At 39.1% G+C, this 26997-nt stretch overlaps 1 protein-coding gene across 1 annotated transcript; it reads left to right on the top strand.

Annotated features, from left to right (window-relative positions):
- The first annotated feature begins 225 nt into the window (after nt 1-225).
- LOC111919102 (probable WRKY transcription factor 31) lies at nt 226-2660 on the top strand. The gene is made up of 5 exons (XM_023914716.2): nt 226-690; nt 786-884; nt 965-1465; nt 1547-1660; nt 1758-2660. The coding sequence occupies exons 1-5, from the start codon at nt 301-303 to the stop codon at nt 2463-2465; spliced, it is 1812 nt and encodes a 603-aa protein (XP_023770484.1). The 5' UTR covers nt 226-300; the 3' UTR covers nt 2466-2660.
- Nucleotides 2661-26997: the final 24337 nt, after the last annotated feature.

Genomic DNA, 26997 nt, shown 5'->3' with positions numbered 1-26997 from the left:
CAATTTAAAATTTAAAATAAAATAAAATATTGATTATTCAAAATAAAATTTGGTTAACAAAATACTTTTTTGTTTAATTTTATATTTTTTATTTAAATAATTTTATTAATGACGTTGAGTTATTGACCATTTTAATTAGATAAATATGTGAATAAAAGATTTTTAAGACGAAAGTAAATTGTTTTTATTTGTATATTCTTTTTTAGTATTTAGTATATTAAGTCTTGAGTCTCAACTTCCCCTTTTTATTGCCGAGTCCACTGCCTCTTTGAGACTTGATTTCTGTTTCTCTCTTCATAAATGGCCAAACGATCAAGTGGACTCTCCTTTGATTCAGATCCCATCAGATTACTATTTCCACACAAACTCACCGCCATCAACTCCTTCCCGGACCACCGCTCCACCACGTGGAGACCCATGGAGGCTGCCACCGCCACCGGCAACGTCAACACCTCCTCATCTTCACCACCACCGCCACCGCCTACCACCATCCAATTCCCACTCAACCTCAACTGCAACCTCCATGACCAGCATCATCATCATCATCATCCTCACAAACAGATAAACGAAATGGATTTCTTTTCCGACAAAACACATGATGTAGAAGAAGAAGAAGATCGTTCCAGGTTGCAGCCTGTCTCCTCCTCCGATCCACCGCCTCCTGTCACCGAATTGGATTTTAATATCAACGTACGTAATTACCAGATTAATCAAATTAATCCATATTTTTGATTAATTTCTCGTGTTTGTTGATTGAATTTGATTGTTGATGATGCGTACTACAGACTGGTTTACATCTCGTAACCGGAAACACAAGTAGTGATCAGTCGGTAGTTGATGACGGAATCTCTCCCAATTCCGAGGATAAACGAGCTAAGAATGAGGTCTGAATTTAAAATTTTGACCTAAAGTTTACATGTTCATACTGAATCGTATTGAAAACTAAAATTTGAAATATATGTAGTTAGCAGTGGTTCAAGCTGAGCTAGAGAGGATGAACACGGAGAATCAACGATTGAGAGAAGTGTTGGATCAAGTGACGATGAATTACAACACGCTTCAAACACATCTAGTAACGATGATGCAACAAAAACAAAGTCACGAAGAACAATCTAATGAAGATCATAAAATTGCCAGTAACGAAGGTGGAGGAAGTGAAGCAGCTACGATGGTTCCGAGACCGTTTATGGATCTAGGTTTAGCAGCTCCGACTGCAGCTGAAACTGAAGAAATTTCACAGTCATCATCTGATGAACATTCAAGATCACCACCACTTCATACTAACAGTAACATCGATCAAAGGGAAGAGAGCCCAGATCAGCAAGTGATTAGAGCTGGTAATTCTAATAAGGTTCCAAGGTTGAGTTCTTCGAAGAATAACAACACTACTAACATCGATCAAGCTACTGAAGCAACAATTAGAAAAGCTAGGGTTTCCGTTCGAGCTCGATCAGAAGCTCCCATGGTATATAACTGTTGATAATCGCGATTGAACTTGATTAATTTCGTTAATATGAAATCAAAGTTAATTTCGTAAGCTTTTTAGATTGCAGATGGGTGTCAATGGAGGAAATACGGACAAAAAATGGCAAAAGGAAATCCTTGTCCTCGAGCGTATTATCGATGCACCATGGCAGCTGGTTGCCCAGTTAGGAAACAAGTACGATTGTTTATTTCAAGAACAGTATTTAATTATTTGACTGAGATTTTGTTATATTAATTAAAGTAAATAATTGATTATATATGATTAATTTCAGGTACAACGATGTGCAGAAGATAGAACAATCCTGATCACCACCTACGAAGGCAACCACAACCACCCATTACCACCGGCGGCGATGGCTATGGCTTCCACCACCTCTTCTGCCGCTAGAATGCTACTCTCCGGTTCCATGCCGAGCTCCGACGGCCTCATGAACTCCAATTTCCTAGCAAGAACGTTCCTTTCTTGCTCTTCAAGCATGGCCACCATCTCCGCCTCCGCCCCCTTCCCGACGGTGTCATTAGACCTAACTCAAACTCCGAACCCGTTACAGTTACGTAGCCCAGGTCAGTTTCAGGTACCTTTCTCCAACCCTCAACAACCGAACTTCACAGGAGCAAACGCCGCCCTCCTTCCCCAGATATTCGGGCAGGCTTTATACAACCAGTCGAAGTTTTCCGGTCTACAAATGTCGCAGGATATGGATCAAGCGGCTGGAGCCAGCTCCCAGCTCGGTCTGCCGCCGTTGCACCACCAAGGGGCGTCACCGGCAGCTTTGGCTGACACTGTCACCGCCCTCACTGCTGACCCAAACTTCTCTGCAGCTCTAGCGGCGGCGATTTCATCTGTTTTTGGCGGTGGCGCTCAGCCCAACAACGGTGGCAATACTAATAATGGAAACGTCACTACCACCAACAGCAATAACAATGGCAGTGCAACTACTAGTAATAATATTAGCCATGGAAACAATAAAGGCAATTAATTCATTACAATTAAAAGGATTTAGTTTTTTTTTGTCCTTTTTTTTTAAAATTATTCAGTCATTAATTTATACACACATTTTTTTTCTTTGTTTTTAGTAATAGATTTTTTCATTCTTTGTGGTTTGAATAAGGCAGACTCTTTTTTAATTATCATTACTCAATAATTATATATAGAGAGAAAAATTAGAAATTTACTCTACTGTTTCTTTGATTTTTTGTAATTATTTATCTTGATTTTCTTTGAAGCAATAGTCAAATCATACATATATATAAGCACAAAATATTTAATATTCACATGTTTTAAATCGTTTTTAATTATTACTGATTGCATTCATTGTTTCTATATAATCTTATCTTTAGAGATAACAACAATAATAAACATGATAAACATAAACATAATAATAATAATAAGCATAATTTATTAACTAGTGGTTTAATGAGAGATAAATAAATATTGTATGGTAAAATAATTAATAGGAAGCATAATAAATCATTGTGCATGTGAGACAAAAAGAGAAGTCAACGAAATTCAACGCCATTATTGTCGTTCTCACCTAATAGCGAACGTGAGCTCAAGTGGTTTCGAGTTTGAATATATTCAGGCATTATTTTATTCAGTGCGTGACTTCGATTCACTAAGACGAGGAGAAGATAATGGAACCGATCCATGGTTAGATAATAAAAAAGTCACCCCATGATTTCATGAGCGTGTGCGTGTATGTGTAGAACAAAGGAAGAGGACAATATAACCCTAGAGTACCTAATCGACAATTGTCAATATTGGTCCCTCAACTATACATAAATCCAAGACAAAACTCATAAATGGTCCCTGTGGTTTTTGAAAATATCAAGTTTAATCCCTAAGTTCAAAAAACCTCACAGATGGTCCTTGTGGTTTCAAAACTTTTAACAAACAGTCCCTTAGCCACATAAAAAGACTAATATGCCCTTTCTATTTCTTTTTAGAATTAATTTTACCTAATCCTATTTTAAAAAATAGAAAAACAAAATAAATAATTCATTGGGCCCACCTCCTCTCTCTCTCTCTCTCTCTCTCTCTCTCTCTCTCTTTCTCTCTCTCCATTAACCTGAAACACAAAAATAAAAATAGATTTGTGCGTTCTGATTAGCATCCAACAAAAATAGGGAAACCATTCTTATGCCCTAATAATTGTGAAATGAAATCGTTGTATTGTATGGAATTTCATGGTCCTGGAGTATCAGTAATGGTGATCTCATGGTCCTTAATATCAATATGATGTCGGTGTCGGCGAAGATCTTCCCGTTAACCATGGCTCCGGTTCGATTTTTAAGGGAATGCTAATGCTACAGCGGGGTCGGACCCTCTTTTTGCTTCACTAGGATTAGGCGACGACGGTGGTGCAGTTCCATCGGTACCACCGCCGCCACCGACTGAAAACACAGCGGCTAAAAAGGGGTGTGGTTGTCCGCCAAAAGTGAAGAAGGGCGTTGGTAGACCGAGGAGAATTGGAATAGGGTCGGTGACTGTTCCATTGTCTGGAAATGTGTTGGCGCCAAGAAGAAGGTTGAAGAGGGCTCGAAGACTAAATGTGGGTGGTGTTAATGGTGGTGTTGTTGAGAGTAAAAGATCTGGTCAGCCTTATGTCAGTAGATTTGGGAGATTGACCGGAAATCCTCTCAACCAGCCTAGCAATGTAATTGATTTTCCATTTTCATCTCCATTATTCCATCTTCTTGTTCTTTTTTGTTATGTTTTTGATTGATTACTTGGTTGTGATGTGGCTTCTGGTGTGCAGGCTGGACGTGGAACGGCGGTGATAGTGACGGATCCACGACAGCTTGTGGTTTATCAAGAATTGAAGACTAAATACGACTTGAAGACTAAAGCCTTCCATTCGTGATTTCAGCTTCTCCGAACAGACGAAGACGAAGACCTGTTCCCATCGGAGATGATGCAAGTTAAAGCCTCAGAGGGTCGTCGGAGATCGACGATTTTGTCTCTCCTCGCGATTTGAATGACCACCATCGGAACTTCTCATCGCTTCCGATTTGTTCGTTCCTCCAAATCCCCAAACAGATGAAGAAGACGATGTGCGTTTTTTATGTTGAGAGAGAGAGAGAGAGAGAAGGTGGGCCCGATGAATTATTTATTTTGTCTTTCTATTTTTTTAAATAGGATTAAATAAAATTAATTCTAAAAAGAAATACAAAGGGTATATTAGTCTTTTTATGTGGCTAAGGGACTGTTTGTTAAAAGTTTTGAAACCACAGGGACCATCTGTGAGGTTTTTTGAACTTAAGGATTAAACTTGATATTTTCAAAAACCATAGGGACCGTTTTTGAAGTTTTGTCTAAATCCAAATAATACTATTCCCCCCCCCCCCCACACACACACCAAAAAAAAGGTTGTCCACACGGTTTGAGAAAGGTTCGATAAAGTGATACTTGGAAAAATGATCACAATCCAATCATTAGAGAAGACTAAAATAAAGCCAACCGAGTGACTGACAACATGTTAGCGAATAAAATGGTCATCGATTACAATGTGAATTATGCACTTGTAAAAACCTCATTATCAGGAATATGCATCGCACTACAATTGTCACACCAAAGAACAATAGGAGATGACTAAGTGGCACCCATATAAAAAAGAAGCCATTGTGACAATAATAGTTCCCAAGTATTTTTGGCAAGAGCATGATACTTACATTCAATGGTGGACTTTTGAGTGAATGATTGCTTCTTGCAATGGGCTTATGAGTGAAGGATTGCTTCTTATACGCCATGATTTGGTGAGTCATTGAACAATAGTCTAAATTCGAATGTTAACAAGTGATATGACCAGTTTTAGTCGGCATAAAAAAGTCATGCAGCTCGAGAGATGACAAAAGGGAGTATAACCCATGAAACATAGTTCATCTGATGTATCTTAAAATCTTCAAAATATCAGTATATTAAGAAGTTTGAAGAGCTGTCATGAACTGACTAGCAATATGAATTACAAAGGCCATATCGATGCGAGTGACAATAAGATAAACTAGAGATTCCACGTACTGATGATTGAGCTTATGATCATATCAAAGTAGAACATCATTAGAAGTGAGATGAAATTCTAGATCAAGTAGTGTATAGAGTGTTGGAATAGTGTCTAAGGCTGCAACTATATTAGGCAAGTATTTGACCCGGTTGTGCATAGTCCTTTTGGGTTGCCTTCACCATAGCAACTTGATAGGATGATTTATTAAGAGAGAGTAAATATTATTAATATATTATGAGAATAATATAATGAATAATATATTGTTATTTGATTAATATAAGTCACAGAATTAATTAGAATTAATTTGGTGACCTAAAGAGATTAATTAAATAAAGGGGTATAAACTGTCAATTGTTTGATAGTTAAGCTTTAGACTGTAAATCCTTGTAGATATGCAAGGGACGAATTCTAGAAGCTAAAAGGATAGCTAATTCGTCCAAGGCTTATCTATGGAAAGGATTTGGATAGCCTTAAGAGAAGATTATCCAATTAGGGTTTAGGTTGTAACCCTTAAGGAGTCTACAAGTATAAATAGACCCCATGGCATAAGGAAATCGACACCTCTCCTAAAGCAAGAGAACCCTGGCCGATTTCCTCCCCTCTCCTCTCTCCTAAATCATCTTCCTTGCTATTGGTGTTTGTAAGCCATTAGAGGAGTGACATTTGTGACTCTAGAAGCTCCAAGACCTCAAGATCAATAAGGAACTCAAAGGTATGATTCTAGATCTGTTTCAATGTTGTTATTTAACCTAATTAGTCATTAGAAGTCTTGGATTCAAAGCATGTTTATTAGAAAGCCTAGATCCAAGCATTAGGGTTTTTCATGCGCACATAGGAAAGTTCTTATGGCTAAAACCCATCAGTGGTATCAGAGCATAGCTTGGTTTTCTTTAAATTGTTGCTTAATTAACTGAAACAAACCTGCAAAATTCGATTTTTAGGTTTCTGAGTCATGGACTCGGCGAGTTCCAAAGTGGACTCGGCGAGTAGGCCCGACTCGGCGAGTCCCTTTGTGCACTCGGCGAATCCAGGCGTCAGGAATGGCCAGATTCGGGATTTTTTCATAATTATCTTATGGAAACTTACCTTAATCATAATAGATCAATCTAAATCCGATTTTTTGATATATATGACTATTATCTTGATCTAGTTAAAGGTATTTATCAACTAATAAAATATTTAATTTCCTTATATGATAATTAATTAATTATTTTAATTATTTTGGAAATTATCTTTCAAAGAAATCTTGAATAAAATCAAATATAGATAATTAGGATATTAATTGTTAATTGGAATTATTTGTTATTTGATCCTCCATGTTTTAAATGTTTAAAACTTACCCACAAGTTTTGAAATTTATATTTGTGATTAAAAGTTTTAATTTAGACAACTTAAATTTCAAATCTTAGATTTTAAAAGTTTTAAAATACAGCCCTATACTAATATGATATTACTAGAATAATATATATATGTATAACTAAATGCTAGTCTTACCGTTAGTAGGCCTCATTCACGAAGCCGATCTATAAAGTGGGTATAAGGTTGCGGCCTATAAAATGACGCTTAATGGGTGTACACTCACACCCACCGCTTGCTTGATTGGTGGAGGGTCGTTAGCCGAACGGGTAGGATAGGGCAACCTCATCCTCTCATTAAAAGTATAATAAGAAATATAAAGTAACTACACATATTTTAAAATTTCCCAATCTTAGTTACTTTAGGAAAAGTGAATTGATGCAATCCCATGAAATTACACTTTGCACCTTGCTAAGAAGTTAGTGGAGCGTGTGTGGTTTACCGGCACACTAATTGGTTCTAAGAGAAGGTGGCAAAGGGTGATTCATTGTTTATCATAGTTCGATGGAGCGTGTGTGGTTTACCGGCACATCGAATAGGTGATCGTTACAATGAAGGCACCATGTGAATTTGCATGGTAAATCACACCCGCTTTGTGATCCTCGGTATCCCAGTCACAAACAAGAGGGGCATATCGAGATTTAAACATGCCATTGAATAGTTTCAATGAATCTCATCCGAACCTAGGAATTCTCAAAAACACTTAGGACTAATAGTTTAAGTTTTGTGATGGAGAATTAGTGAATCGTCATTCACTTACCTTCAATTTATTTGCATGTTAGATTTCGGCATCCCTTTTCTAGTATGTAAATGTTATTGTTGGATCCTAGCCCTAATTTTTCTTATTGGGTGATAATTAGGGATTCTTATTCTAATCTATCTTTGTCCTTTCTAATTGTAGATGTCAAACGCAAACAACGCTGCTGCTAGTTCTTTCACGTTGATGAGCCTTTGCCAAAAGGTCACCTTCGATGGAACGAACTTTAGTGAATGGATAAGATACATTCGCACCATTGCTCGCTATGAGGATAAGGAGTATGTCCTCGATGAGAAACTCGAGAAAATAAACCCCGAAATCGCTACTCCGGCCAAAATCACCGCTTTTGAGACTCATGAGCGAGATGCAACGAAGGTACATTGCATCATGATCGCTACCATCAACTCCGAATTCCAAAAGTCCTATGAGGACATGTACCCGTACGAGATGCACCAAGACTTATTGGAGAGATACCACCAAAACGCGAGACAAGAGCGTTATGAGATTTTCACCAACATGATTTCCGCTAAGATGGGTCATGGAGAATCTCTTACCGTGCACCTGCAAAAGATGCAAAGGTATGTCGACCGCCTTCGCAAGTTAAATGTTGACTTCGGTGAAGACTTGGCGATCGATATGGTGCTTCACTCTTTGCCTCCGATGTACAACCAATTTAGGTTGACCTACCACAAGAACAAAGAAGAGGTCACCCTAAGCAAACTCCAAGGTCTATTGAGGGTCGCTGAGAGCAACTTCAAAGACAAGTCTGTTGCACCTACTCCCAATCCGCCCGCTGCTCCTGTCTTGGCTATTGGTCAAGGAAAGGGAAAGAAGAGGAAGGCTTCATCAAAGAACCATCGCAAGGTTAAAGCCCGAGATGGTGCCTCTTCTAGTGGGACCAAAGTTGATCCCGCTAAGCCCTGCCCTAACCCAAAGGAGGCAGAGTGCCACCACTGCCACAAGATAGGACATTGGAAGAGAAGCTGCCCAGATTACCTGCAAGCAATCAAAGAGGGAAAGATCAAGCCATCTTTCGCAGGTATATACACAATCAAATCTAACGATTCTAATCATGCTATTTCGTGGGTTCTTGATACCGGTTATGGTTATCACATTTGTTCTAATGTGCAGGGACTAAGAAGAAGTAGGGATGTGGAGCAAGGAAGGATCAATCTAATCATGGGGAACAGAAGATCGTCACCTGTGACCAAGATTGGAGTGTATTCTTTAGTGCTTAGGAATAGTTTGGTTTTAGATTTGAACAATTGTTGCTATTCACCAGAAATGGCTAGAAACATCATTTCATTTCATGGTTTATATAGACAAGGATTTAGATTTTCTTTTAATAATGAGAATGGTTCTATTTTGGCTTATCTAAATGGTGTCTTTTACTTTGAAGCTATACCATGTAATGGAATATATGAAACCGTTATGATTGTTGATAACTTAGGAAATGATGTTTTGAATATTGATTCTTCCACTAGTATGGATAAAGCATCCTTGTAGCATTGTCGTCTTGGACATGTCAACAAGAAACGCATAGCCCAACTCCAAAAGGATGGAGTGTTGGAGTCATTCGACCTTAGGGAAGATGACACATGCGAGTCTTGTTTATTTGGAAAGATGACTAAGTCACCCTTCACGAGTACATGTGAAAGGGGCGAGGGTTTATTGGACCTAATACATACCGATGTATGTGGACCATTTAGATCAACCACGAAGGATGGGAACCGCTTCTACGTGACTTTTACCGATGATTATAGTAGATATGGGTATATCTATTTAATCAAGCAAAAGTCAGAAACCTTTGAAAAGTTCAAAGAGTTCAAGAGTGAAGTGGAGAATCAATTGGGCAGGAAAATCAAGATGCTTCGATCCGATCGAGGAGGAGAGTACCTAAGTCTTGAGTTCCACGATTATCTCAAGGAGTGTGGAATAGTTTCACAATTGACGCCTCCTAGGACACCGCAGTTGAATGGTGTGGCAGAAAGGCGTAATCGAACCTTATTGGATATGGTTCGCTCTATGATGAGTCGTGCTTCACTACCTATCTCTTTTTGGGGGTATGCCTTAGAGACTGCCGCCCATATCCTTAACCGAGTCCCTACTAAGAAGGTTGCCAAAACACCTCACGAGATGTGGACAGGGAAAGCTCCCTCGTTGGCACATATCAAGGTTTGGGGTTGCGAGGCTTTCGTAAGACGAGATACTCACGACAAGCTCGAACCTCGAAGTGAGCGATGTATTTTCATCGGCTACCCGTAGACATCCTTTGGATATCTCTTCTATAGATCGAAGGACAATATTGTGTTCGTTGCGAGGAGAGGAGTTTTCCGAGAGCGAGAACTCATAAGCCAAGGAGACAGTGGGAGGCAAATCGAACTTGAAGAGATTCAAGAGTCGATAGATGAAGGAACCTCTACCGCTGGCATTCAACCCGAGGAGGAAACTCCGGTTGAACCGATTGATGAATCCTTACCTCTTAGACGTTCCGATAGAGTTAGAGTTCATCCCCAGTTTTATGGCTTTCATATTACTACCGAAGGGGACACGTATATTAGTGATGGTACACTAGTAAATCTTGATGAACCTAATAGCTATAAGGAAGCCATGGTAGGCCCGGAGTCTGCGAAATGGAAAGAGGCAATGGATAGCGAGATCCAATCCATGTATGATAACCAAGTTTGGAATTTGGTTGATCATGTGCCCGGACGTAAGACCGTTGGGTGCAAATGGATCTTCAAGAAGAAGACCAACGTGGATGGGAACGTACACACATATAAAGCGCGATTGGTTGCGAAGGGCTTTACTCAAACTCCCGGAGTTGACTATGATGAGACCTTCTCACCAGTTGCGAAGATTAAATCTGTTAGAGTGATGCTAGCAATTGCCGCATTTCATGATTATGAGATTTGGCAAATGGATGTCAAGACCGCTTTCCTTAACGGAAAGTTGGCTGAGGATGTTTACATGGCACAGCCAGAGGGGTTTGTGGATCCGAAGCATCCGAATAGAGTGTGTAAGCTTGAGAAGTCCATTTATGGACTTAAGCAAGCATCTCGCAGATGGAATCTTTGCTTCGATGAGAAAGTCAAAGAGTTTGGATTTGTACGAAGCGAAGACGAATCTTGTGTATATCTCAAAGCTAGTGGGAGTGTAGTAAGCTTCCTCGTTCTATATGTCGATGACTTATTACTCATAGGAAATGACATCCCGACCCTGCAGGAGGTTAAGTCCTGGCTCGGAAAGTGTTTCGCTATGAAGGACCTCGGAGAGGCTTCTTACATTTTGGGAATAAGGATAGTAAGAGAAAGAAGTAAGAGACTAATTGGACTTAGTCAGAATACTTACTTAGAGAAGGTACTAAAACGTTTTAGTATGGAAAACTCAAAGAAGGGAGAACTACCGATAAAAAGTAATGCCAAATTGAGTAAGACTCAAAGTCCGAGTACCGAAGCTGAGATAGCAGAAATGAGCCGAGTACCATACGCTTCCGCAGTTGGCTCAATCATGTACGCTATGACTTGTACTCGCCCTGATGTAGCCTTCGCTTTGAGCATGGTTAGCAGATATCAAGGGAATCCTGGAAAAGCACATTGGATTGCGGTGAAAAACATCCTTAAGTACCTTCGGAGGACGAAGGAATGGTTCTTAGTCCTCGGAGGGAGTGATGACTTGAAGGTGCGAGGGTATAGTGACGCCAGTTTTCAGACCGACAGGGACAACTACCGTTCGCAGTCGGGCTGGGTCATTACACTAAATGGAGGAGCAGTGACATGGAAGAGTTCCAAACATGAGACCGTAGCTGATTCAACGTGCGAATCAGAGTACATTGCAGCGAGCGAAGCGTCGAAGGAGGCAATATGGATAAAGAACTTCATCAGTGATCTTGGAGTTGTACCTGCCATAAAGGAGCCAATATAGATTTTCTGTGATAACGAAGGCGCGGTTGCCTTGACCAAGGAACCGAGGGATCATGGTAGATCAAGACATATCGACAGAAAGTATCACTTCATTAGACATCGTGTAGAAGAAGGACAACTCATAGTGAAGAGGATATCATCAGAAGATAACCCAGCAGATCCACTTACGAAGGGACTGAGTAAGGTTAAGCACTTGCAGCATGCTAGGAGTATTGGGCTGAAGGATGATATTAGCATAGATTAGATAGTATTAGAAACGTGTAATAGATAAATGTAATTAACATTTGATGATTAAATAAAGGAGTTTTATTTATAAGTAATGTTACTGTCTTATGTTAATTGTTTAACTATTGTTTCATTTTGCATGTATTGACTTCCAGAATAATTGAGATTATTAAGAATAATAGAAATTGTTCAAATGGTCCACAATCGTTCATATGTTGGAAGTAGATATGAATGAAGATTGTCATGAATTGGTGTGTAGAATGTCTTAATGGTGTTAGACATAGCAAAGGATTGCTGCAACGTTCATGAGTGCTTATGAACTAGTTTTGAGCATTGGAACAAACCCGCGCTTGCTAGAATCACCTTATGGAATATGATATAAAAGGTGATCGCAAGACAATAATATCATATAGTCTTAAAATCTAGATATATGATTTGTTATTTGTTAATTGATTGTACATTGATAATGCGAAAACGCATCAGTAACTTGGTGTTATAAAACGCATTGTTGTGTATAGTTGGTTAATAAATAAGTAAATGCATATAAGTCGAAGTTTATCTGTAACTTTTATCTAAGAAGGTAAAAGCGATATCTCGGCCGCTCGATGATTTGATTTGACTTATGTGCCGGGCCCGGTCAGAACTGAATTGATGTGTTCGATTAAGTTCTATGTCAAATAAATCAGAGATCGAGAAACCTAAATGCTTGACTAACCATTCCATAGGATTGTCAGCATGATATCTAACAGAGGACTGTACGTTCCCTTATCTAAAGGACAAGATGGATTAGATCAGAGTTTGACAGCGTCTTTGAGAGCTACGATTGCAAACCAAATTGTACTTGTGTATATAGTTACTAGACTTATCCAAGTGGGAGACTGTTGGAATAGTGTCTAAGGCTGCAACTATATTAGGCAAGTATTTGACCCGGTTGTGCATAGTCCTTTTGGGTTGCCTTCACCATAGCAACTTGATAGGATGATTTATTAAGAGAGAGTAAATATTATTAATATATTATGAGAATAATATAATGAATAATATATTGTTATTTGATTAATATAAGTCATAGAATTAATTAGAATTAATTTGGTGACTTAAAAAGATTAATTAAATAAAGGGGTATAAACTGTCAATTGTTTGATAGTTAAGCTTTAGACTGTAAATCCTTGTAGATATGCAAGGGACGAATTCTAGAAGCTAAAAGGATAGCTAATTCGTCCAAGGCTTATTTATGGAAAGGATTTTGATAGCCTTAAGAGAAGATTATCCAATTAGGGTTTAGGTTGTAACCCTTAAGGAGTCTACAAGTATAAATAGACCCCATGGCATAAGGAAATCGACACCTCTCCTAAAGCAAGAGAACCCTGGCCGATTTCCTCCCCTCTCCTCTCTCCTAAATCATCTTCCTTGCTATTGGTGTTTGTAAGCCATTAGAGGAGTGACATTTGTGACTCTAGAAGCTCCAAGACCTCAAGATCAATAAGGAACTCAAAGGTATGATTCTAGATCTGTTTCAATGTTGTTATTTAACCTAATTAGTCATTAGAAGTCTTGGATTTAAAGCATGTTTATTAGAAAGCCTAGATCCAAGCATTAGGGTTTTGCATGCGCACATAGGAAAGTTCTTATGGCTAAAACCCATCATAGAGATCTTACAGTTAGTTAGCCTTGCATGTGAAATGAGATTAGAGGATACTTGACATGATACCTTAACCCACGCAAGCACCTCTAGCCATATGAAGTAATGAAGTGGTCTAAAATTATTATTTCAAAATGTTGGTATAGAGATTCTCTCAAGATGTCCTTAAACAACACAATGAGTGTGATCATAGGAAAACAAGAAGGTATCTGTAACATCCCGTTTATTTAATAAATAAATAAACAAATTAATAAACTAATAGTAGCCCTTAAACCAATAATTATATAGCAATGTGTTGGTCTCAAGGAGTTAACTGTCACAGTTTTAGAAGTTGGGGGTTAAAAGTGTAAGTTCCGGGATTTATTTTGTAAAGATTTTTAGAAGACAGGGGGTGTTTGGTATCATTTGTACCAAATATGAAAGGATTTATAGAAGCAAGGGCTAAAGAGTAAATTCTGGACCTGATTTGAAAAGGTTTTGTAGAGGAGGGGCTGCATGGTAATTATTGGGACTTAAGTTGAAGGGTTTTTGGATGGATGGGGTTAAAAAGGTAAATTACGGACTCACTTTGAAAGAAAAAGGGAAGGGAGGGACCAAAGATGGTATTATGGCAATAAGTTTGGAATGAAGGCCGAGTATATAAACCCGTTACCATGTTAAAACCCTAAACCTAGTTCTTATTCACAGCCGTCGGGTATGATCCCTCAGCCGCCACCACTGATTTCGCTCACTTTCTGACCATCCATGGCCGCCAAACGACAGCTGATCCCGGCCTATGGCGTTGCCATCAACGGGAGCCTTTAACCATCCAATTTCGACGTTTCTTCTACCACCGCTGCGCTGCAACCAGTGAGGACTCGGTCGCCATAAGCGCCGTTCTAGTGTTGTTGTTCTGTTGCCACCGTCCCTCCGTGTCTTCTTCTTCTTCCGCCATCCTTAGATGTTTCACAACAGTTGTCAGAGCTACTCCGACCACCTTTCGCTATGTACTACTGCCTATCGCCGGGACCGTCACATGCCACCGTGAAGGATGATTGTGTTCGGTTTTTCGCCATCAGGTGGGTGTTTGTTGATGTAACGTGATGGGTGAGTTTCAAGGGAACGTGTTTGAGTTGTGTTTTAGCATCCAGGAGATTGTTTGAGTATATCTTGTCCTGAAACCTAAAAAAGGCCATCACCACCGCCGTGAGGTGCTGATTGCCACCCCCTGCCACCACCAACCACCACGTTAGGTGGTTGTGTTCATATGTGTATGTGTGTTTTGGCGTGGACTGTTTACGTAGGGTCTAATGTGTGGAATTCTTGGCAAAAATCATCACCACCACGACCACCGTGAGGTTGTGGCAGCCGCCATGTACCACCGCCGACCACCATTTGGGGCGGATGTGTGTGTGTGTTTATGTTAGTGAGCGTGTGTTATTGGAATTTGTGTTGTAAACTGTAATAGTGTCGGAATAATGAAAAGAAAACTCAAAACCACCACCGTAGGGTCGTGGCTGCTGTCATCGGCCGCCGTGTTGAGTGGCAGTATGCTTTGCATGTGTTTGGATTATTTTTTTGATGCTTGGACCCGATTGACTAGAACCGTAACAACCACCGTGAGATGGTAGCCGCCGCCATGAGCCGCCGTTGACCACCACTACCTGAGGTGGTAGTGGGTGGTTCCTGACTAATGAAAATCTAATGGTCTTATGAAACCCTAATGGGCCTTATAAAACCCTAATGGGCCCAATGAAGCCCAAAGTGATCTAAAATCTTAACCATGTGACTAATGGACTAGTATTTGGGTTAGAAAACCCTAATGTCATGAAAACCTAATTTTCGGGATTGATCGGGACCTGCACTAGAATTATTTGCTAAACTTAAAATAATTAATTAATAATCATTTGCAATTAATCTAAGGTAATATTGGAGTTAATGGATTAAGTCCTTAATGGGTTAAGTAAGAAACACTTAACCCTAATCGTCATTTTATGTGAAAACCCTAATTTCACTTGGGCCTTAAATTGGTCCTTTCTATTCGGCTTTAGTGATTGGTCCAATAATGGGCCATTCAAGAACAATCATTGGACTAGAATAATTGGATGGGCTTTAGGGTAAGGCCCATATGAGGGGTTGAGCCTAATTTGGAAAATTGGGCCATAGGTGAGCCATAATTGGGCCTTCATGATTATGAGATATTGGGCCATTAGAAATGCCAAATGTTGGACTGGACTAAATGGTTGGGCCTTAGAATAAGATCATGTAAAGGTTTGCGCCTAATTTGGAAAATTGGGCCATATGTTGGGCTTTGACTCATAGTTGACTTTTGGACCTTTGGATTAGGCCTTGGGCTTGAATCAAGCTAAGATAGGGGTAAAGCAGTCTTTTACCCTAAGCCTGGATTTATGGGTATATGTTGGAACCCAATTACTGACTGGGTGTTATTTTGATGTTTGACAGTTAGGGAACCTGTCATCGAGCAACTAGAGTTTTGTCTACGGGACTTCAGCAGTGTGAGGTGAGTTACCTTCTAATAGAAGTGGGCCGAAGGCACCAATGTCGGTCCACTAGTAGTCGATTATAGTTGAGAGGATTGTCTTTGTGATAGTTTTCTGGTATATACCACTATCTGTTATGTGTTATGTGCTAGTATGCTATGTTTTATGTGATAGTGGTAGGAGGGGTAGGATAGACCCCAATATCGGTTGTAAGGACCAATAGGGTAGGTCAGGCACCTCAGATATGTCTGACAGTATGTTTATGATATGTTGTTATGTGATAGTGGTAGTAGGAGGGGAATAGTCCCCATGTTACGGTCGTAAGGACCGAAGGGTAGGTCATGCACCCCAGATATGTCTGACAGTATGTTTATGCTATGTTATTATTGTTGGATTAGTGTCTAAGTCCATAACTATATTTGGTATGTACTTGACCCGATTGTGCATGGTCCTTTTGGGTTGCCTTCACCAAAGCAACTTGACTGGAGGAATATTATAGAAAGAGGTGATTATGGTTTATTAATATATTATAAGACTAATATATTAAAAGAGAAATCATATTTGTTTAATTAACATTGGTCAAGAATTAATTAAGAATTAGTTTTGTGATCAAAAGAACTTAATTGAACTTAAGGGGATGAACTATAATTATGTGATAGTTACAAAGTTGGGCAAGGAAACCCTAATAGATAAGGTGGACGAATTCTAGGGATAAAGCCTTAGAAATTTGTCCATGATAGGGATTCTAGAATTATCTTATGGGCTGCTTGGTGTCTAAGTAAGCGGATAAGGATAATGACTGAAACCCTAATTCCTACACATATATAAAGGACCCTTGGGCATGGGAAACCGAAATTCTCCTCTCCCCTCTCTCTCTTGTTTCCTCCAATTGCTATTGGTGTTTGTGAATCATTAGAGGCACGACACTTGAGGTGCTAAAGTTCTCAAGGCTTCAAGATCTTCAATCAACAACAAGGTAAACATTTAGATCTGCTTTGTTATGTTAATTTCGATTATATACACTAGATCTAGGGTTAGAAAGTCTTGGATGAATTGCATGTACAATAGAGAAACCTAGATCCAAGCATTAGGGTTTGCATGAGCACATAGGATGTTCTTTTGGCTCAAACCCATCAGTGGTATCAAAGCTTTGTTTGGTTTCTATTGTATTGATGCCTTGTATGTTCATTCATGATTTAAAATCGAATTTTGGGCTTTCTGTCTGATGAACTCGACGAGTTCCAATGTGAACTCGACAAGTTTAGCTGTCAGACAGAGAGATTTTCGGGATTTCTTGCTGTTTTGCTTAAAGATAATTACCTAAATCGTTTTTGACTAATAAAATCTGAATTTTATTACTGTTATATGATTATCTTTACCAAATCAAAAGATAAGTACCAATTGTTTGAATAATAGATTCATTATTTGATAATATTTGATTATTTGAATTAATTGTTTAATTTAAATTATTTGCTATTTGATCCTTTGTGTTTTGAAAAGTTCAAAACTTGTCCTCAAGTTTTGAAATTTAAATTTTATGATTAAAAGTTTAATTTGGACTATTTAAATTTCAAACCCTAGAATTTTACAAGTTTAAAATTCAACCTTATATTTTATAATATTATAAGATTGATATATATATATATATATATATATATATATATATATATATATATATATATATATATATATATATATAACTTAAATGCTAGTCTTACCGTTAGTAGACCTCATTTACGAAGCCGATCTATAAGCGGGTATAAGTTTATGGCCTATAAAATGGCCGTTCAATGGGTGTCCACTCTCACCCACCACTTCGTTGATTGATGGAGGGTCGTTAGCCGAATGGGTAGGATAAGGCAACTATTTCCTCATTAATAAGTATAATGAATTATAAAAGTAACTAAATGTTTTTCCAAAATTCCCAATCTTAGTTACTTTAGGCAAAAGTGAAATTGATGCAATACCATGAAATTACACTTGGTACCCTTGCTAAGGCGTTAGTGGAGTGTGTGTTGTTAACCGACACACTAATTGGGTTCTAAGCAAAGGTGGCAAAGGGTGACTCATTGTTTATCATAGTTCGATGGAGCGTGTGTGGTTAACCGGTACATCGAATAGGTGACTATAACAATGAGGGCACCATGTATATTTGCATGGTTATTCACACCCGCTTTATGATCCTCGGCATCCCAGTCACAAACTAGAGGGTCATATCGAGATTTAAACATGCCATTGAAAATTTCAATGAATTTTAAAGGATCTAGGAGTTTTTCAATACATTTAAAACTTAATCTCGTTTTTGTTTTTCATGGTGGAGAATTAGTGAATCGTCATTCACTTACCTTCAAATTATTTGCATGTTAGATTACGACATCCCTTTTCTAACTTGTAAATAATGTTGTTGGATCCTAGCCCTAATTTCTCATTTAGGTGTTTAATTAGGGATTGATTTCTAATCAAACTTCTTTTTCCCTTTCAGATGTCGAACGTCAATAATGCTTCCAAATCAAACTCCTCCGGCTCATTCTCACTCATGAACTTGTGTGGGAGAGTGATCTTTGACTGGTCCAATTTCAATGATTGGATCCGCAACATCCGAATGGTCACTCGTTATGAAGACAAAGAGAATGTCCTAGATGAAAAGCTGAAGGAGATCAACCTCAACACTGCTACTGCTGATGAGATCGCTGCCTCTGAGGCCCATAAGCGTGATGCCATGAAAGTCCATTGCATCATGCTAGCGATTATGACTGCAGAACTCCAAAATTCCTATGAGGACATGTATCCTTATGAAATGCATCAAGACTTGCTGGACGGTACCACCAAAGCGCGATGCAAGAAAGGTACGAAATCATCACTTCGATGATCACTACCAAAATGGGTAATGGAGAGTCCCTTACCGCTCATATGCAAAAGATGCAGAGATATGTTGATCGCCTGCTGAAGTTAAATGTTAACTTCAATGAAGAGCTGACAATCAACATCATCCTTCACTCCTTGCTGTTGGTGCATGTAAATGCTCCACAAATAATGAGTGATTATTAGGTTGTATTTTCCCTTTATTGTATTTTGTGGTGTAAATACTATCCCTCCTATATAAAGGGAGAGTTGGTCATTTACTCTTTTAGCTAGCTCACTTTACTTTTCTTAGAGATTACTTTACTTCTCACAATGTAATCTAGAGAGAGAAAGTTGGTGGGTTCTCCCACCCAGGGAGAGTTTCTCTCCCGCCATGTTCTTCATGAATATCAATATTATTCTCTCTTTGTTCTTAGTCTTTTTATGAACTCATAATATGTTCTTCGTGTTCATACTTCCAAAAACACGATTAATCTCGAGATATCTTCCTTCTGCACTCACCGTTCGTTATAAAAATGGGTCTCTACAATTGGTATCAGAGCCGTACCTTGAAGATCTCATGATTAGTTCAAGGGAACGACTCCCGTTCGATGATTATCTTGTGATTTTTCCGTGTTTCTGCAAGAAAAAATTTCGGGTTTCAAACCGGAATTTTTTTATGAAGTTTGTTCTTAGTTCTATCTTCTGGGTGATTCTATCTTAGTAAAAACAAAATGTTGCTTCTGCTGCTCGTTCTATTTGTTGCTGGAAAAAGATGTTCTTAAAAGATTATTATTGTTGCTGTTGAAGAAATGAAGAAATATGGGAGAAGAAATTATTTTTGTGGTCTCCAAAATGTTGAAGAATTTCTTCCAGGAGGTATTTGTTCTTGGAAATAAGAAGACACAAATTTAATGAGCTTATTATTCTTGAAGAAAGTGGAGAAAAGCACTTTATCTTGAAGATTGTTTCCCACCAACTTTCATCATATTGAGGTATGAAGCATCCATTCATCACACTTTAGTTGCTGTGAATCTTTAATTTGAAGTGTTTGGACGTAAGTTGTTGTTTGCATAAAACACTTTATCCTTTTTACTCTTTTGGGTAAAGAGTATACCACTTATATTTGCCTTCCCAAGCAAAAACCATGTGACATTGTCCAATCCCATCACCTTTTGTCCCCTAAAAACCCCCTGCACACTCTTCTTTTGCCTTCCCAAGACCCACCTTTGACTTAGAATGCTTTATAAAAAGATTCCCTCATTAAAATATGAATAAATGGCCTTTACGGTACCATTTTCATGGAAAAATAACATTTTTCGTCATCTGTTCAGCCCTTCTCATCCTCCCCGGACCACAGTCAAAAACTGCCAACCGGAGTCCCCTTAGAAGCCTCCCCGCAACCCCTCTCAAGCCTTGATCCAAAGTCTCTTGACCGCAGCCTAACCCCCCCCCCCCCTTGCTGATGAACCGAAGTCCATCATTGACTGCTGATTGATGCTTACTCGGACCGAAGCCTCGGTCTACCGCAGTCCTGCATCTCGCCTCGGATGGAGGTCCTCGCACCGCAGGCATTTCACTTCAGTTCGGACCGTAGCCAACACCTTCTCATCCGCACCCAAATCACTCCATCATCAGCACCCAAGACTCCGGTTCACCCTCCAACTTTGGATCTCCTTCCCTCCTTCAACCTTTCCCCTTCACCTTCTTCCTTTAGCCCTCCCTTCCTCCTCCTCCCCCCTCCTTTCTTCCTTCTTTTCATTCCTCCTCTCCCCTCCTTTTTTTCCCTTCCTTTTTTTTAAAACCTTTTTTTTCTAGACTTTATTTTTTTATTATTCAATTTTTTTCTACATTATTTTTTTAATTAATTCAGCCATTTTTTAATTTATCCAATTATTTTTTTAACACCAATTTTATTTTATTTATCCATTTTTTTATTATAACCAATTTTTTTTATTAAAACCAATTTTTTTAACCCCAATTTTTGCTACAACCGAACCTTGGATGGTCACATTGGTTTACTTCATGCCGGTTATTATTTTGGAAGAATACTCCTACCGGAGTCGGACTTCATATTTTTTTTTTATGATGTTTGCCCGCAACGGCGATTGATCAACAAAGTTGTTTCGCATTCTTCACATTATGGGATTTTTATGACTTGGTTGCTTATTTTAAGCAAGTGAACTTTATTTTCTTTGAAGCCACTTCAAGTGTTTCGGCACCACAGTTTGGATATTTGGATATTATTTTTGGCAAAACAGATGATTTTCTCAGCACAGCTTCAACAACTTTGTCACCCGCCTCCTCATGACCGCAAGAGTATCTCTTTTACTCTGTCTCGTTTCTTATCGAGACCCTTCATACATCTAGGGAGAGCTCTCTTAGCTCTTGGCATCCGACACTCTCCATCCGATGATTTGTTGATTTTTGATATTCGGTCATTGGTTATCAAAAACAGGGAGAGAATATCATCCGGGTTTGGTTATTATGATTGTTTGAGTTTTGATTTTTGAAGACTTCTGAAGACGATTATTTATTTAGTGATGCGATGTGGCACTTATTTTTGGTCTTTACGGATCAAAATTTTGGCATTACTCAATGTTTTCCGATTCAAATTATTTATTATTCGGACTCTACCACATGATGATTTTGTGTTCGCATCCGGTTCAGATCTTATGGTTTCACGAGTTTTGATTTGTGATATGTTGAAGACGAAGATTATTTTGGCGATATGACCTGACACTTATTTTTCATCCTTGGATCAAATTTTTGGCATTGTTGGACCATGTTTTTGGACTCACATTATTTTTATCCGGACTTCATTTTATGAATGCTTCACATTTTTAGCAGGTTATTCTTTGAAGAATTTCGGTGTATTATGATTCGAGAACTCGAGATGTTTTTCAGACTTTTGAAGCCGAAGTGTTTCTTTTATTGGATCTTCTACTTGTTCATGGTGACCTCCTTCTTCGGGTGATTATGACTGGTATGAAGATTTGGATCTTATTTTTTCTACTTCATTTGTTGTGCTTTGAAGCCGGAGACCTTCATTGTTAGAGACTATGGCCAATTTCAGACTTCACAGACACTTCAGAGTTTCAGAGACATTTCAACACTTGATTTCATTTTATTACCATAGTTGCTAGTCGGATTACTGTATTATAGCCTTGTATCACTTATTATATCTCTCATCATTTGTAAGCATTTAGGGAGAGAATGTTGGTGCATGTAAATGCTCCACAAATAATGAGTGATTATTAGGTTGTATTTTCCCTTTATTGTATTTTGTGGTGTAAATACTCTCCCCCTATATAAAGGGAGAGTTGGTCATTTATTCTTTTAGCTAGCTCACTTTACTTTTCTTAGAGATTACTTTACTTCTCACAATGTAATCTAGAGAGAGAAAGTTGGTGGGTTCTCCCACCTAGGGAGAGTTTCTCTCCCACCATGTTCTTCATGAATATCAATATTATTCTCTCTTTGTTCTTAATCTTTTTATGAACTCATAATATGTTCTTCATGTTCATACTTCCAAAAACACGACTAATCTCGAGATATCTTACTTCCGCACTCACCGTTCGTTATAAAAATGGGTCTCTACACTTGCCTCCTTGCTACAACCAGTTCCGCATGACCTACCAAATGAATAAGGAAGAGGTGACCTTGAGAAAGCTTCAAGGCTTGTTAAGGACTGCTGAGAGCAATCTCAAGGATAAGTCTGTTGCATCGACTCCTACTCTCGCTGTTGCCCTTGTCTTGGCAATAGGGCAAGGGAAGGGTAAGAAGAGGAAGGCTCCCTCAAAGAGCAAAAACAAGGGAAAGTCCCAAGATGGTACCTCTTCTAGTGGAACCAAGGTTGGTTCTGCTAAACCCAACTCTAACCCAAAGGAGGCAGAGTGTCACCACTGCCACAAGATATGGCATTGGAAAAGAAGTTGCCCAAAATACCTGCAAGCTATTAAGGATGGGAAGATCAAGCCATCCTTCACAGGTATTTACACTATTAAATCTAATGATTCATCGCATGCTATTTCTTGGGTTCTTGATACAGGATGTGGTTTTCACATATGTTCTGATTTGCAGGGACTAAGAAGAAACAGGGATGTGGAGCATGGAAGGATAAACCTAATCATGGGAAACAGAAGATCGTAGCCTGTCACCAAGATTGGAGTTTATTCGTTAGTACTTAGTAATGGATTATGTTTAGATTTAAATAATTGTTTTTATTCGCCAGATATAGAAAGAAACATCATTTCATTTCATGGTTTATATAGACAAGGATTTAGATATTCATTTGATAATGAAAAGGGTTCTATTTATGCTTATCTTAATAGTGTTTTATATTTTGAAGCATTGCCTTGTAATGGAATATATGAAATTGTGATGGTTGTAGATAACTTAGGAAATGATGTGTTGTGTGTTAATTCATCCAATGGTATGGATAAAGCATGCTTGTAGCATTGTCGTCTTGAACATGTCAACAAGAAACACATAGCACAACTCCAAAAGGATGGAGTGCTGGAGTCATTCGACCTTAGGGACGATGACGTGTGCGAGTCTTGTTTACTTGGAAAGATGACCAAGTCACCCTTTATTGGCACTTGTGAAAGGGGTGAGGGTTTATTGGATCTCATACACACCGATGTGTGTGGGCCCTTTAGATCCACCACAAAGGATGCAAGCCACTTCTATGTGACTTTTGTTGATGATTATAGCAGATATGGGTATATTTACTTAATCAAGCAGAAGTCAAAAACCTTTGAAAGGTTCAAAGAGTTTAAAGAAGAAGTGGAGAATCAATTGGGCAGGAAAATCAAGATGCTTCGATCCGATCGAGGAGGAGAGTACCTATGTCTTGAATTCCACGACTACTTCAAGGAATGCAGAATCGTCTCGCAATTGACGCCACCTAGGACACCGCAGTTGAATGGTGTGGCTGAGAGGCGTGATCGAACCTTGATAGACATGGTTCGTTCCATGATGAGTCGTGCTTCACTACCTATCTCATTCTGGGGGGAATGCCTCAGAGACTGCCGCCCATATCCTTAACTTAGTCCCTACGAAGAAGGTTGCCAAAACACCTCACGAGATGTGGACAAGGAAGCCTCCCTCGTTAGCACATATCAAGGTTTGGGGTTGCGAGGCTTTCGTAAGATGAGAGACTCACGGCAATCTCAAACCTCATAGTGAGCGATGTATTTTCATCGGCTACCTGCAGAATTCCTTTAAATATCTCTTCTATAGACCGAGTGACAATGTTGTCTCCATTGTGAGGAGAGGGATTTTCCAAGAACGAGAACTCATAAGCCAAGGGGGCATTGGGAGGCAAATCGATCTTAAAGAGATTCAAGAGTCGAGTGATGAAGGAACCTCTGACGCTGGCGCTCGGCCTGAGGAGGAAACTCCGGTTGAACCGATTGACGAGTCCTTACCTCTTAAACGTTCTGAAAGAGTTAGGTTTCTACCCCAGTTATATGGTTTTCATATTACTACAGAAGGGGATATGTATATTAGTGATAGTACACTAATAAATTTGGATGAACCTAAAAGCTATAAGGAAGCCATGGCAGGCCCGGAGTCTGCAAAGTGGAAAGAGGCAATGGGCAACGAGATTCAGTCCATGTATAACAACCAAGTTTGGAATTTGGTTGACAACGTATCAAGTCGTAAGACGGTCAGGTGTAAATGAATCTTCAAGAAGAAGACCGACATGGATGGGAATGTGCACACCTATAAGGAGCGATTGGTCGCGAAGGGTTTCACTCAAACTCTCGGAGTTGACTATGATGAAACCTTCTCACCGGTTACGAAGATAAAGTCTATTAGGGTGATGTTGACCATTGTTGCATTTCATGATTATGAAATATGGCAAATGGATGTCAAAACCGCTTTTCTTAATGGGAAGTTAGTTGAGGATGTTTACTTGGCTCAGCCAGAGGGTTTTGTCATTGTGAAGCATCCCAATAAACTGTGTAAACTTGAGAAGTCCATTTATGGATTTAAACAAGTGTCTCACATATGGAATCTTTTTTTCGATGAGAAAGTCAAACAGTTTGGTTTTCTACGAAGAGAGGATGAATCATGTGTATATGTCAAAGCCAGTGGGAGTATACTAAGCTTCCTCGTATTGTATGTCGATGATATACTACTCATAGGAAACGACATCCCGACGCTGCAGGAAGTAAACTCCTGGCTTGGGAAGTGCTTCGCTATGAAGGACCTCAGAGAGGCTGCCTATATTTTGGGAATAAGAATACTTAGAAACAAATGTAAAAGACTAATAGGACTTAGTCAGAATACTTACTTGGACAAGGTACTAAAACGTTTTAGTATGGAGAATTCCAAGAAAGGGGAGTTACCAATCCTAAGTAATGCCAAGTTGAGTAAGACTCAAAGTTCGAGTACCAAAGTCGAGATAACAAAGATGAGCCGAGTACCTTACGCTTCCGCAGTTGGCTCGATCATGTACGCTATGAATTGTACTTGCCCTAATGTGGCCTTCTTTTTTAGCATGGTCAGTAGATATCAATGGAACCTTGGCAAAGGAGATTGGACCACAGTAAAGAACATTCTTCTTAAGTACCTTCGAAGGACCAAGGAATGGTTTCTAGTCATCGGTGGGAGTGATGAATTAAAGGTGTGAGGGTATAGTTACGCCAATTTTCAGACAGACAGGGACAACTACGGTTTGCAGTCGGGCTGGGTCTTTACCCTTAATGGGGAAGTAGTGACATGGAAAAGTTCCAAGCAGGAGACCGTAGCTTATTCAACATGCGAATCAAAGTACATTGCAGCGAGCGAAGCGTCAATGGAGGCAATATGGTTGAAGAACTTCATTGGAGACCTTGGAGTTGTGCCGGCCATACAGGAGCCTATGGAAATTTTCTGTGATAATGAAGGAGTGGTTGCCTTGACCAAACCGAGGGATCATGGTAGATTTCGACATATCGACATAAAATATCACTTTATTCGACATCAGGTGGAAGAAGGAATCCTCGTAGTGAAGAGGGTATCGTCAGAGGATAACCCATCAGATCCGCTTATGAAGGGATTGAGTAGGGATAAGAACTTGCAGCACGCTAGGAGCATCGAGCTGAAGGACGATATTAGTTTAGATTAGATAGTTTAGAAACGTGTAATATATAAATTGTAATTAACATTTGATGATTAAATAAAAGTGTATTATTTATTAGTAGTGTTATTGTCTTATGTTAATTGTTTACCTATTGTTTCATTTTGCATGTTTTGACTTCCTGAAGTTGGAAGTAGGTATGAATGAAGATTGTCATGAATTGGTGTGTACATTGTCTAAAGTGTATTAGACATAGCAAAAGTTTGCTACAACATTCATGAGTGCTTATGAACAAGTTTTGAGCATTGGAATAAACCCATGCTTGCTAGAATGACCTCATGGAATATATCACGCGTGATCGCATGTAACACCATAAAAATTAAAACAATTTTTTGCATTTTCAAAACACATTTTCCAAACACATTTATTAATAAAATGTCATTGTATCATGTCCTTGTTTCACAAAACATCCCCCAAGATCGAAATACATAAAATCCCATGTGTGTGTACAAATCATGCCGGCGCCTTCCCACGGTCATCACTAGTACCTGAAACACATAACACATAACACTATAAGCATAAAGCTTAGTGAGTTCCCCAAAATACCAATCTAACACATATTAGCCACTCGAAGCTATAACTCTGTTGACCTTCTGGTCAATGTGTCTCAGTGGGACCCTCCAGCCCCAACTCTCTGTGGGCCCTCTAACCCGAACTCTATGGACCCAAAGGCCCTAACTCTATGGATCCACTGGTCCTACTCTATCAACTCTGAATCATGCATATCATGTATCACAATAAATCACAACACATAAATAACATGCAAATACACTAGCACACAGCTCTAAATTACACTGTCATATGACTCTGTTACCACACTAGGTAAAGTATAGTGAGAAGACTCACCTCTGGTATCTCGATAAATCTCTGTCTCGGTAAACGCTGGCCAAGCCTCCGCCTAATCATATGAAATAAATACTCTATTTAATATAACTCTCAAAGGCTAGACTATGTCCTCTTATGACACTCTCAGAAGGGTAAAAGACCATTTTACCCCTCTCATAACTCAAAAGGCCCCACAATAGATCATACCCTAAAAGTCAACCAAAAGTCAACTTTCCCGGTTACGCTGCGCGTACCAGATGTGTACGCTGAGCGTACCCGGCTGCCTCTCAGAATCGGGGAACGCCACCTAGTATGTGGCGCGTACTGGGATTA

Source organism: Lactuca sativa, chromosome 7, assembly GCF_002870075.4.
Source record: "Lactuca sativa cultivar Salinas chromosome 7, Lsat_Salinas_v11, whole genome shotgun sequence".
Taxonomy (NCBI): Eukaryota; Viridiplantae; Streptophyta; class Magnoliopsida; order Asterales; family Asteraceae; genus Lactuca; species Lactuca sativa.
The sequence above is the reverse complement of the archived record's forward strand: the minus strand, read 5'-3'. Positions and strand labels throughout refer to the sequence as shown.